The sequence below is a fragment of the Amphibalanus amphitrite genome, unplaced genomic scaffold (genome assembly GCF_019059575.1).
Source record: "Amphibalanus amphitrite isolate SeventyFive unplaced genomic scaffold, NRLGWU_Aamphi_draft 000804F_arrow, whole genome shotgun sequence".
Classification (NCBI taxonomy): Eukaryota; Metazoa; Arthropoda; class Thecostraca; order Balanomorpha; family Balanidae; genus Amphibalanus; species Amphibalanus amphitrite.
In genome coordinates this window covers 64-13,771 of record NW_024882298.1, presented here as the reverse complement: position 1 = coordinate 13,771, position 13,708 = coordinate 64, and the positions used below count along the sequence as shown (strand labels likewise).

The 13,708-nt window shown below is 49.0% G+C and overlaps 2 protein-coding genes across 2 annotated transcripts; both read left to right on the top strand.

Annotated features, from left to right (window-relative positions):
• Positions 1-1,112: 1,112 nt before the first annotated feature.
• On the top strand, positions 1,113-13,412 carry LOC122366409 (the record flags this gene model as incomplete). The annotated part of the gene is made up of 3 exons (XM_043338652.1): positions 1,113-1,119; positions 11,202-11,473; positions 13,286-13,412. Coding segments are annotated over exons 2-3 (381 nt in total), but the record flags the coding sequence as incomplete, so codon positions are not given.
• Positions 3,695-10,813, top strand: LOC122366412 (NEDD8-conjugating enzyme UBE2F-like). The gene is made up of 2 exons (XM_043338659.1): positions 3,695-3,933; positions 9,193-10,813. Exon 2 carries the CDS (start codon positions 9,201-9,203, stop codon positions 9,765-9,767), a length of 567 nt encoding a protein of 188 aa, XP_043194594.1. The 5' UTR covers positions 3,695-3,933; positions 9,193-9,200; the 3' UTR covers positions 9,768-10,813.
• Positions 13,413-13,708: the final 296 nt, after the last annotated feature.

Below are 13,708 nucleotides of genomic sequence, written 5' to 3'. Positions count from 1 at the left end.
TCCAAAGTTTGATATTTCGCCATAGCCTTAGCATTACGATGCTAACTCACGCCCCCAGTCGTGTGGTGGCGCTAGTGTCGCAAGACAGGAACGGCCGGCCGGGCGCCGGGCCAATGGGAGTCGCGCGTCTAGTCTTTTTTAGGTCAATGGGTTTAACAGTAATTTGTAGGTAGAGATCATATCCTCAAGGACCTCCGTTACGATTTTATATTCGTAAACAATATGGCAGACCAATTATGCTTGCCTACGTTCAGGCATGATCCTTGATGCTTATCCGCCCACTACAACATGTGTTGTTTGTCTGTCAATCAACCATCGCTCGACGACGGGATCAATTCTAACCATCGGCATTCGGTTGTCAATTCACCCACCCCGTTTCCCTAAAAGTAGACGGGTCAGACTCGGCCTGTGTCTTAACGAGTCCTAGAATCGCCAGAGACGGGATCGGGTCGCCGTTATTGCACCGGTCTTGGCGTCTTTTGGTATATATAAAGTAGACAGCTTCGACCACGGACGTCGGACCGTTCTACGAATGTACGCACCATCCAGGCCTAAGATGCGTCGAGCTTTATAAGAATGCAGTCTAGATCAATCAACATAACAATGGTGGTATGCAAACGCTTTAAAAACTCTCCCCGGCTCCCGCAACGTTCCAACGCTCCTCCGTTATACGCTCGCTCGATGCGTCCGCCGAGCCGGCTTGCCTCCAATGACGTCATCGGCCGGCCGGCGGCGTTCAAGGTCAAACGGCTGGTGTCCTTACCTGGAGTTCTATAGCCTTGGAAATTTGGAAGAAATTCCAATTTGAATTTTGATTGATTTGATCTTTGATACAAGTCGTGGGTACTGAGTGCGAGTCAGGGGGGTTCGCTCCCGTGCCTTCAGCATTACGAAAAATGGCAACAGCCCGTGAGCAGCATCAGCGCTCACGCACATGTTCAAGGAAAAAAAACGTGTAATTAGCTGCTGACGACGGCCCTCTCCACCAATCAGCGCTCGGTAAGTCGAGCGCTGATTGGCTGGTAGCAAACGCGTCATATGTGGGTCTCATTTTTTGCTATCAGTGAACGCGTTATTTAATACACAGTGGCCTATGGAGAATGGCACGCGGAATTGAAGGTCAGTGTTTTATTGCTTCGTACATGCGAATGGGGGTATTTGAGTGGCATTTGAAACCTTTTTCGAAATCTACAGTGAATTTCTGATCGACTCATGTATATATTTTTATGAATTTGACAGTATTAGTGCTACATATTCGGTGTTTTATGTTGGTGTTGTTTCTCTCGACCTTTGTCTTGGACTTTAATCATATCTTTTCTCGAAAGTGCTTGCCATAACGGTCTAAACTGTATCTGTATAAAGGGAATATGTGTTGAATATGAGGGGAAAGTAGTAATGACCATTCTGCCTATCAAACTGCCAGAAGGTGTGCTTGTAAGGTGATTGAAACTGCAGTACGGGTTGCAGATGTGGGTTTGACATTAGCATTGTTGCTGTAACCCCACCTGCTCTAATAAAATGGCAACATGGGGTTATGTACACACTATTGCACAGCCTGGTATCAAGCTGGTTGATATGTGGAGGATAATGAAAGCATAAAAGCATAGGAGCGTTGCGTCTTGTGACTTATGCCAAGTCATTTTAAATCAAATGATTGTGATTGTAACTTTTGCTTCAATTATTATTGCAAGTTTTGACCTTTTTAATCATCAAATTTTATGTGTACCAATTTCATATGCCTGTGAAATGTCTGTGCGGCTTTGTGCAGTGTGCGTGTCTTGAAACAAACCAATTTATTTTGTACCTTTTTGTACTTCAACAAATGTATGTCAAAGGACAAAAATGTCATGTCTATTATCATTGACACTACTACAGCTAACCCTGCCTGTATTCCTATCTTTCAGAGGCATTCAATTCAATCTGCTTTCCAGTGCAGTACCAAGGAGGCTGCAACTGAGACTCGCACAAAGGCAATCAAGTGTCACTTCATCAGCCTACAGTAACAGCCCATCTGTAATCAAGATATGGATGAAGGGGCATAGAAGAACAACTAGTTCAAACATGAAAAGATTGTATTTTGTTTGGATTATTTCTTAGCATAACAGAACAGTACACTTGCTGCTTTTTATGTTTGCCCTGTGTGCAGTTTTGAATAACTTTAACCATGAGATGCTTTTGTCAACTATTCTCTTTACATAAGCTTCCTTGTCATGCATGTGTAATTTTGAGTTTACATGCATGATGTAGGCACATTTCCCTTGGCTTCATAGAAGTTAAAACTACTTGCAAGCTTTGGTTATGGACATTGGTGCTATATATGATGCTTCAAATGTGTCCAGTAGTTGATGAAGGGAGAAGAGGAGTAGGACAGCCGATAGCTATTACCAAAAGTATGTGCTTGTCTGCACTTTGGGCTGTTTTACTTCCTTGAGTTAAAAACCCTCATCTTTTGTTTCTTTCCTGTGTGCCCATTGTTTCCATGGTGCTATACATAAACGCCAAGTTTGAAGTTGGTATCCAAGTGAGCAAAATGTGTATTATTTCAGTCCGTCTTGAATCATTCGTCTTGAATTATATCCCTAACTGACATCCCGTTATTTGTCCTGCAATGTCTGTGCCTGTGTCCGCCCTTACCTCCGGCTCCAGCCTCCAACCAGCCCTGCTGAGCTCTGTCGCCGGCGCGGTGTGTCGCAACGTGCTGTTTCTCCACTCCAGCCGACAGCTGCTAGGAATCGTCCTGTGCCATGCGCCATGCGACACAGCAATTGTAAGCTGCAGGTCACATTCGGACTGATTGGCTCCGCGTATGTGCATCCGGCCGGGAGCTAGTCGATATCAGGGACGTGGGTCGGACTGTTGTGGCGGCGTGCACTGTGCTGGTTGAAGTTGTATTTCTGTTAGTGAAAAGCATTAATACATAACCGTGGCCGCAGCCCAATGTTATTGTGGATTTCAGAGGGAGTGGCCAGTCAGGAGGGCCCCATGTGGGTATGGATCCAGTGTCCAGTGGGATTGGCTAAGATTTCCGGCGATTGATAAACGCTTCTATGATAGTAAACCTATTGAGTTATGAGGGGAGGTCACGTGACGGACCTGACCTTAGGTACTAAACTCTTGTGAAAACCCGACACATACGAACGGTAAGAAACCGACAACTCCTCTTTCTGCCAAGTGTCATCTTTCTGTGAAGGATTTCTTGGCACTGAGTGTTCAGAAATTGCGTTGTTTTTGGACTGTGCAGAGGCTCACGAGCGACAACATAGGTCAACAACCTGACCTACCTTAAATATGCGACTTGTACCATAAGATCCAGCTTGATCAAAAGATAGGACATGTCAAATTTCATCTCTTTATCTCAAAAGAATTTTTAGCTATCGTAAAAACCGCCAGTGTGGCACCATATCGTCTCGGCGCGCGGTCGGAAGGTAAAAGTTCGCCGGCTCTAACTAAACAAATGGTCGTCGTATCGCAAATTCATTGACGGCGTTCGAAGCGTCGTTCAATTTACTTTCGAAACATATCCTAACATTACCATTTAACTGCCTAGCGCAATCACCAACAAGCAAAAGTTCCGCGCATCCCTCCTCATACAGTGTTAGCGGCGGCCGGCCGCCGGCCGCTGACCCACATTCGCGTCATCAGGGAATGCCGCAACTAATTTATTGTTTCCAACTTTTTTCCCGGAGCGTTCTACCTGGTTTATATAGCCTTGCTCAGGGCTGATATTCTGCTTTTTTGTGGTTTTTGATTGGTCGCATTTCACACCCACCTTTTGGCTAGAGCAAGCCTGTTACAGCCTTCAAGTACCTAGTCTTGAGCTGAAGTGAATAAGTCAAGAACAAGAACAAATTCAGCAACAACTTGAAATTGGAATTTACTATCAATGCTCCAGCACATTCTTCGCCCTTGAGAAGTGAAAAGGGCCTTTGAAGGGTAAGCTATGTAACAACATTTTCTGTTTGTTTTTGGCCAGCCAACCATTACCAATGCCTGGTCATTTTCAAATTTGTTGTTTTGAAAATGATTTTAGCCTTTTTGTGATCCTTTATCAACCGCCACACCCCTAGCATTGAAAGTGTCTTTAACTTATTGCTCATGTTTTTATTATACTGTTTTGTTTTGACACTCGACCTAGCTATGACAGAGTTCGTGAAAAATGAATGTGATTAACCCGCGCTGGGCCGGGGGGAGGGGAGTGTCTGAACACCCCCACCCTGTGGTTTTTCGCAGATATCTAAAAAACGGCTGTGCTTCATGCATCTTTTCCACATATGTTGTGAAAATTTCAGACTCAGGGCTCTCAAGGTCAGGTCACCAGGTCAGGTCAAGTGACCTCACCTCGGAAAAAATTCAAGCCTCGTCATAGCTACACCGACCGAGCGATTGCCTTAAAACTTTCAGCGATTGATGAGAGTAACAGTATGTACAAAATGTTTATCTTGGAATTTTGATATTGGTGACCTAAGGTCAGGTCAATTTTGCAACCTCTCCATTAGGTATAAGTCAATGGGAGAAAATTGAAATGTGCCTCTTTTGGACGAATGGTGTTCAAAACCCTCTCAAACATTGGCTCCTAGGTAAACATGACACACTGAATTGGAAAAATGCACCTTTGACCCCTCTGTGTGCCCCTGAGGTCATCTCAGGTCATGAACGGTCACTAGCAGTTTTTTTGGCTATAACTTTTGATAAAGACGTGCTAGAACGATGAAAACACGTCAGATGTATTCAGCTCAACGATACGGATCGACTGATATGCAACATGACCCTTTCCGGTCAGGTCATGACCTTGACCTGAGGTCAAATTTTCAAAATGACCTTTCAAGGTCAACAAATAATGCATTTGACGCGTCTCGACAAGAGAAACACAATGCTGCTAGAAGTAATCTCGTGGCTCCCTTGAGTCAAAAGTTATTGACGAAAAACCATTTTCATGAAAACTGCTATTTTTACCGTTTTTGCCCTTTGAAGGCTAAACCGTAGACCTGAGGTCAAATCTGAGATCATCTATCAGAAAGGTCTATAAAAGGGCTATCGAGTGCGCTTTTCCGCGGCGCTCTAGCTCTATTGGTTCCCGAGTTAGCCGTTGGCAGTTTCCAAAAGCAGGGCTGCGGAGTCGGAGACGGAGTCGGAGTCGGTCGGAGTCGACAGTTGTGACCGGAGTCGGAGTCGGAGTCGGAGTCGATTTTAGAAACCCGAGCCGGATTCGGAGTCAGAGTCACCGAAAATCTGTCGACTCTGCAGCCCTGCCAGGTCTGCGGAGTCGGAGTCGGGAGTTGGAGTCGGTCGGAGTCGACAATTCTGCCCGGAGTCGGAGTCGGAGTCGGAGCTGGTTTTTGAAAGCCGGAGTCGGAGTCGGAGTCGCCGAAAATCCATTAACTCCGCAGCCCTGTCCAAAAGTGTTGAAATGGACTACATTTGATCTTTGATGACCTCTGGTGACCTGACCTTTGACCTGGCCCAAAAAATGACCCAAGTATTTCTGTCATTATTTTTGACGCTCTTTCGAATGCCGCTTATTGCGTGTCGCTACGTGGCCCAGGAGCCGAGTTAGACAGGGTGTTCAGTCAGACACCCCCCCCCCCCGGCCCGGCGCGGAAGTCGCGGAGCACCGGCCCGGCGCGGGTTAACCCGCGCCCGGCTGGGGTCCTGGATTTCCACGCCCTGCTGCGGGAGGGGGGGGGGGGGTGGGCTGAACCCCCCCCCTCTAACTCGGCTCCTGGGCTACGTAGCGATACGCGGAAGGCGGCGTTCGAAAGAGCGCCAAAAATAATGACGAAATCACTTCAGTCGTTTTTTTGGTCAGGTCAAAGGTCAGGTCACCAGAGGTCATTGAAGGCAAAATTTCGCCGATTTCCAGGTCGAATGTCGACAATTTCCAAGATGCCAACGCATAACTCGGGAACCAATAGAGCTACAGCGCCGCGAAAAAGCGCATTCGATAGCCCTATTAACGCCCTTTCTGAGTAATTCTCTCAGATTTGACCTAACGTCAACGGTTTTGCCTGCAGGGGGCAAAAACTGCTAAAATAGGTAGCCGATTTTTTCGGAAACAGTTTTTCTGCAATAACTTTTGACCCAAGCCTTGCACGAGCTTACTTTTACCGGCATCGTGTTCCTCTCGTCAAGACGCATCGAATGAACTATAACTTGACCTTGAAAGGTCAACTTGAAAATTTGACCTCAGGTCAAGGTCATGACCTGACCTGAAAGGGTCATGTTGCATATCAGTCGATCCGTATCGTCGAGCTGAACACATCTAATGCGTTTTCATCGCTATAGCATGCCTCTATCAAAAGTTATTTGCGAAAAACTGTTAGATACCATTCGTGACCTAAGATGACCTCAGGGCATAAGCAGGGTTCACGGACACCATTTTCATGTTCAGTGTGTCTAAACCACTTGTATTTCAGTGTTTGGGAGTGTTTATAATGCCTTTCGTCCAAAAGAGGCGCATTTCAATTTTCTCCCATTGACTTATAGGTAATGGGGAGGTCGCAAAATTGACCTGACCTTAGGTCATCGATATCAAAATTATGAGATACACATTTTGTACTTGCTATTGCTCTTAGCAATCGCTGAAAGTTTCAAAGCGATCGGTCACTCGGTGTAGCTATGACAGACACTGAAACTTTTTATGAGGTGAGGTCACTTCAAGTGACCTGGTGAGTGGTGACCTGACCACCTTGAATGACCTTGGTCTGAAATTTTCACAACATGTGTAGAATTGATGTATGATAAAATGTACCAAAAACGGTGGCGGAGATATTCGCGAAAAACCACAAGGGGGGTGTTCAAACACCCCCCCCCCAGCAGGGCGCGGGTTAACTTAGATATTAAATAATGCTTGATTGCAGTGTTAGTGCCATTGCAGTTAATAGGTGCTTAACCCGCGCCCCAGTGGCGGTCTCAGCCAACTTCGCCCTAGTGGGGGGGGGGGGGGGGGGCATATGTTAGCACCCACCTCTAACTCAAAAACTAAGAGGGCTAGAAAGACGCGGTAAATAGCAGTCGATAGCTCTCAATGCGTACGTTTGAAAGTATTTCGTTCATTTTTCATCTTAGAGCAATATTGGGGTCACTGGAGGTCATCAAAGGTCAAAATTTGCCAAATGTCTTTATATTTTTCAGAAAACTTGCATTTATCTCAGGAACTATGATAGCTAAAAAAAAAAAAACGCATGGAAAGCAATCGATAGCTTTTGAAGTCTTCTTCTGATAAGGTCATCATCAAAATTGACCGAAGGTCAACGGTTTAGCCTCCAGAGGGCAAAAACTCTAAAAATAGCTGTTTTTACGAAGTTTTTTTCGACAATAACTTTTGACTAAAAAAAGCCACGACATTTTTATGGCCAGAATCGTGTTCTTCTCGCCGAGACGCGTCGAATGAACTATAATTTGACCTCAGGTCAAGGTCATGACCTGACCGGAAAAGGTCATGTTGCATATCATTCGATGCGTCTCAACAAGACAAACACAATGAGGCCATCCCCAGCGTCCTATCTCTTTCCAATCGAGAGTAATTGGCAAAAATCTGTTTGTGGCCTCAAATGATCTCGGATGACCTTTCTAGAGGCTATCAGCAAAAAAGACGCCTTGGTCGTCACGGGTGGTCCAAATCATTGTGATTCTGAAATATTTGGACTGTTCCTATGCGTACACACGGATCTAGAGGCATTTTCATTTTTCTATATTAACTTATAATGGTAAGGTCACACCACTGGCCTGACCTTGGTTCGCGGATATAAAAAATCCGAGATATACAATTTATAGGTGCCCATAACATCATGCAATCCACCAAGTTTAAAACCTTTCTGACAAACACTGCAGGCTGGACATGATCACAAACTTTATTAGGCTTGGTCAGTTAACTTGACCTGGTGACCTGACCTGTCATGACCTGGGGTCAAAAATTTCATTCATTGTCCAAAATTGATGTACAAAAAGCTACTTCAAGAGGCGCGGCGCTACGCGCCGCGGTTTTTTATTCACACGCAAAAAACGCGACAGAGTGGTAACATATGCCCCACCCCCACCCCACCCACTGGGGCGAAGGTTAAAACTATCACAAGCAATATCCACTTTTGTTATAGCTATAAAGAATTTGACATAATGAAAAAGTCTGCTTATATTAAGGATACTGGTGATGAATTCCGGAGGTTCAGGTTATGATATGTACCTTGGTAATGGTATCAAAGATGCATACTTCAGCTAGCTGGGAATTTTGAACAGTCTTCAAAGGATATCCTTCTGTTTTTGGGTACCTATATTTGTTTGAGACACTCCAAAAGCTTTAGCTTAGCTTGACCCATTTGACATTTCTTTACTGCTCGAAGAACTGGTTGTTTCTTTTATGCTTGTGTTCAATTGAAAATGATCAAAGTGTAATTTTAATTACCTTTGTAAGTTACTGAAATGTGGGTTGAATTACCAAAGTTAAAATAATACTTTCCATCATCAAGATTTAGTCAATTTAATTTTTGACAAAATGCCTGGCTACAGGTGAAAAATGGCAAATCATGGTGAATGATTATTGGTTATTATTTGTACACATTGTTGGTCCCACCAAACGATGTCAAAGAAATCCACCTCTTTGGTACAGTTGTAATAGAAACAATTATTATGATATATTGAGGTGCTTCAATAGGTATAATGTGGTGCTTCTATAGGTATGTTTTGGAGCTTCTATAGGTAATGTTTTAACTGGATAGGTACTGTTCTACTGTTAGAGTGTCATCTCAACCTTTTTAAAGGAATGGAGCACCGAATAAGTGGGTGTGTATGTGCAATTATTTTTTTGAGCAACAAGGCTTGTGGAGCCAAAGGCTGGAGTTTTCAAGTTCGTTGGCATTGTCACATTATCGTCGCTGACCGAAGTTTGAAGACTGAGAAGTGCTGCACCGATGTAGTACCAATGACCTATTACCTAACCAAATGACATTATTTAGATACCTAAGACATTCTTCTCATCAGAGAACAATACATCTTGAGTGGTTCACTGGCCATTTGGAATTCGTTGATAAGTCTGTGAAGAATTGAAATAACTGGTTGATTGTCAGTAGCTGTCAAGACGTTAGAAGTGCTGATGAGCTGTTGTTGATTGCGCCGTTGAGCCGGCGGCGGCTGGAGAGGGGCGGAGACGGGCCGCCTGCGGGGCGCCGCGCCAGCCTGACCGCTCGCCTGTGCCCGCAGGCGGCGCCATGATCTCGCTCAGCAAGAAGCTGCTGCAGAAGCGCGGCGAGGCGGCGGCCGGCAGCGCGGCGGCCGGCGCGCCGCCAGAGAGCCGCCGCCGCGCCGCCATGCGCGACCGGCTGCTCACCAAAGAGGTGCAGGAGATGCACGAAAACCTGCCGGCCACCTGTTCGGTGGAGTTTCCGCGGCCGGACGCGCTGCACGAGCTGGTGCTGACGGTGCGGCCCGACGAGGGCTACTGGCGGCGCGGCGCGTTCGTGTTCACCATCACGGTCGGCGAGGAGTACAACCTGTCGCCGCCCGAGGTGCGCTGTCGCACGCGGCTCTGGCACCCCAATATCGCCGAGGACGGCGCCGTCTGCCTCAGCCTGCTGCGGCAAAACTCCTACGACGGCATGGGCTGGGCGCCCACGCGCAAACTCAAGGACGTCGTCTGGGGCCTCAACTCGCTCTTCACCGACCTGCTCAACTTCGACGACCCGCTCAACACCGAGGCGGCCGACCACTACGCGCGCGACCGCGACGGCTTCGAGCGCAAGGTGTCCGAGTACGTGCGGCTGTACGCGCCGCGGTGAGCGACTGACCGCTCCGGAGAGGGACGGACTCGGCGCCGCGCGGCCGGGGCCGGCCCGCGGACACTGCCCCGGCCGGCCGTGCGAGCTCGGCCGCCAGTGCCGCGCGCGGTCAGCTCCAGTGCCGAGAGCCGCTCATAGGCCGGCAGGTGTCTGACTCGCTCCGGTGACCTCAGTGCGCGGCCGGCGGGTGGACGGGGAGGTACTGGCCGGCCGATCGGCCCGGCCCCGGCACGTGCAGCGCCTCCGCAGACCTTCCGTGACACGGCCGTCCAGTCAGCGAGCCGGCGAGAGGCGCCGGTGATCGCGGCGTGTGTGTGTGTGTGTGTGTGTGGTTTGGGGTGGCTGACGCGCTCGACATGTGCCGAAGCACCGCCAGTTTAACAGACTGAAGGCTACTTTGCCAAGTGCAGGCTGTTGGCTGGTCATGCTGCGGCATTCTTATCCTGCTGATCATACTGCGCTGATTATCTGCACAGAGAACTGTATCTAGTTGAGCCGTACGTGCCTGCATACTTTGACCTCTCTGATTTGTGTTCGGCCGTTTTTAGGTTAATGATGCCGCAAATCCAGAATCCCTCAATTTTGGTTTGTTGGTCTTTATTGGTTTGTTCGTTCGCAGCCAGTCTTGTGAACTGTGCACTCTGTCATATTGTTCGTATGAGTGATTTTGGCCCAGACTGGCTCTTGTTTAAGCAGCCTGACGTTGTGTTTTAGTTCAGATAACGCCTTACAATGCCGTTTGTTTTGCTCAGCGCCACTACCATTGTCAGTCGTGAATCGTTCGCGCTGGCCAGAGGCGACCTCTGAGAGTGCGACGGCCGTCCCTGTGTGGGAGGAGCCGAGCGGCCGTCCCGGCTGGGGTGCGCCGTCCCCCGCCGCCACGGCAGTCCCTGTGTGGGAGGAGCCGAGCGGCCGTCCCTGTGAGGGAGGAGCCGAGCGGCCGCCCTGTATACGCTATGTGCGGCGGCCCCACCTTACCGACTGCTCCGCTGACCGATACTTGTGAAATGTGTCCAGTCTGATAACGAATAAATATCCACTCTGCTGCCGGCCTATCTGCACCGAGACACAGTGCAACATATCGACATCATTGGGAGCCCTCGGGTGCAAAGTATGGAGGAGAGCTATCGACAGTTACTATCGGACTAACCTAATGATCTTAATGAATTTCCCTCTATAAGTCTTTTCATAGATAAGATGATTCACGTTATCTATGGTCTTTTTGTTTCCTTTTTCTGACTAACGCCTGATCCTGGCATGTGACACTGAATTACCTACTTGGAGCGGTGGAGTACAATTTGCCTACTGCCCAAACGCCGTATGTTGTGAACACTACCCAGATTACTGTCTTCATATGCGCACCGTGACGTCTATGAGTGTCAGCGCAATGTGTTTTCGTTAATCTGACTTTCGCTCATCCACATCTCTTCCCAGGACATACCTCTACTCAGCATGAGTTGGCCGATTCTGGGTGGCGCTGCCAGCGCCGCCTGCCGGCTGGGCAGTGCTGCCCTCCCGCGGCGAGCGGTGGCAACTAGTGCGCCGCTGCAGCGCCGTTTCCCGCGCGCCAAGCTGCCGCTGAACACGGAGCGGCTGAACGGCACTGAGCGGGTGTCCGTGCTCGTGCCCCGGCTGCCCGACCTCTCCCGAGGGGTGCCGCAGGACGACGGCGGTATTCGGTACCACGGCTTCACATACTACCCGCGGTGAGTCCAGTATAGCGGTCTCACATACTACCCGCGGTGAGTCCAGTACAGCGGCCTCACATACTGCCCGCGGTGAGTCCAGTACTCAAGTACCACGGCTTCACATACTGCCCGCGGTGAGTCCAGTATAGCGGCCTCACATACTACCCGCGGTGAGTCCAGTACAGCGGCCTCACATGCTGCCCTCAGTGAACAGAAACACGGCTTCACATGCTACCGGCGGACCGCGGTGAGTTATGGGACAGTGGATACGGCCTCACATACTACACTCGGTGAGTTATAGAATGCGGCTTCAGATACTACATTCGGTGAGCAGTATGTAGTCCCGACTGCCCTATGTGTACCTCGAAGCCATTTTCTGATAAGAACTAGCTGGTTTCAAATATCGTTTCAAATAATGCCGGTTTGAAATGGTACCAACGGTGAGGCAATTAATTCCTGAGACCGCAGTCTGAGATGCCTCCCGTGCTGAGTCAAATACTATCTGCTGGATATATGGAATATGCGACTCGCATTGAGTCAATTATTGCCCTCTGTCAGTCTGAACTACCGCTGGGCGGATGTCTCAGATACTACCGCTGGCAGTCCAAATGCTGTCTGCGGCCAGTGAAATACTGTCCGTCGAAGTCGGTCCGCCCCGGAGCTGCGGCCGACCCACTCAGTCGCCGGAGCAGGGCTCGACTGGCATCAACTCTGGTATTTCCAGAAACAACAGCTGCCGCTCACAATCATCAAAACCAGAATTCGAGATGGGATGATCGCATCAGCCCATTCGAAGGCCCTCCAATAATCCGGCGTATTGTTATTGAATGCCGGGTTCGCGGACTTGGTTTGCATGAACTGCGCTCTGGAGAGCCATGGTTTCCGGCCCGCACGGGCCGATGTATGCTGCGGTCCGCCCTGAAATAGCCACCAGGCAAATGCCAAGAAATCATTATAGATGTCACCAGACAGTACCAGAGAAACTTTAGCGACATTTAATGGCAAGCTGTGTTATGAACTGTGAACGGGAGCAGCGGCTTTTCGCGGAGAGTAATTTGGGAAGAAACGCGCTTCAAGCCATAACCATACATGTGTGCGACACCTCCATGACGTCATCTTCTCTTTTTTTTTTGTCCCACTGAAGGGTTAGTTTATTTTCCATTACATACACAAGTACAGCTGCACGTATCACTATCCCTGCGATACTGTCTCTTTCTACTTGAACAAAACAGCCGTTCACAAAGGAAACAAACGTAAATACATAAAATACCTATAAATTGTAAGTCTAAATACTTCAATAGAAATAAATAAGTTGAAACAGTCTGTGTGTATGTGTGGGGGGGGAGGATGCTGGTGTGTGTGTGTGGGGGGGGGGTGTATGTGTTAGGGTGTGGGTGTGGGTGTGTGCGTGCTTGGGTGTGTGCTTGGGTTTATGATTAATGTAAAAGTGCACGTGCTCACTGGCACGATGAGATTTGCTTTTATCGGAGAATGTGCCCCAATGTTTTCCACTTCTGCTCAAACTGGTCAATTTTATTTTTTAATTAGACGTCATCTTCTCAATGCGGTGGCACTAAGACTGGTCGACATGGGAGGTCATCAGTCTCACCTGTGACGTCTTCTCTCGCCGCCTGATGTCTGACGTCACCCCTGGCCGTGTGACGTCACCTCAAGTGTGACGTCTTTTGTACCATGTCTGACGTCACCCAGCGCGGCTGTGGTGTGACGTCATGATGCGTCTCATGTGTGACCCCCCCACCACGCTGTGTCCGTCCCCCGTTCCCCGTGTTGCGGAGTGGCCTGACCTCCCCCCGTCCGTCCCCCGGCCAGGGTGCCCGGCCAGCCGGAGCCGGCCGTCACGCCGGCCAAACTGCACCGGATCGAGCTGATCGCGCCGCTCAAGGGAGAGCCCTACTGGGTGAAGGACACGTGTCGCCGGCTGGGCGTCCACTCGGTGGTGAGTGCGAGCGGGGTGCCGGGCGGGAGGGGGTCGGGGTACCCCGGGATAGGGATCCCTGGCGGGAGGGGGTCGGGGCACCCCGGGAAAGGGAGCAGGGACAGCGGTCACATAGCATGGGCTGCACAATACACATGACCTTACCAATGTACTATGTATATAATGGGTTTGCGTAAGCATTAGTACGAAGTAACTGGACGGGCAGGCGAGCCTTTGGCAGGCATGGCTCGCCTGTCCGTCCAGTTACTCCGTGTTATCATTGTACTTTTGGTCTCAATCTCAATATAGGTCGCTGG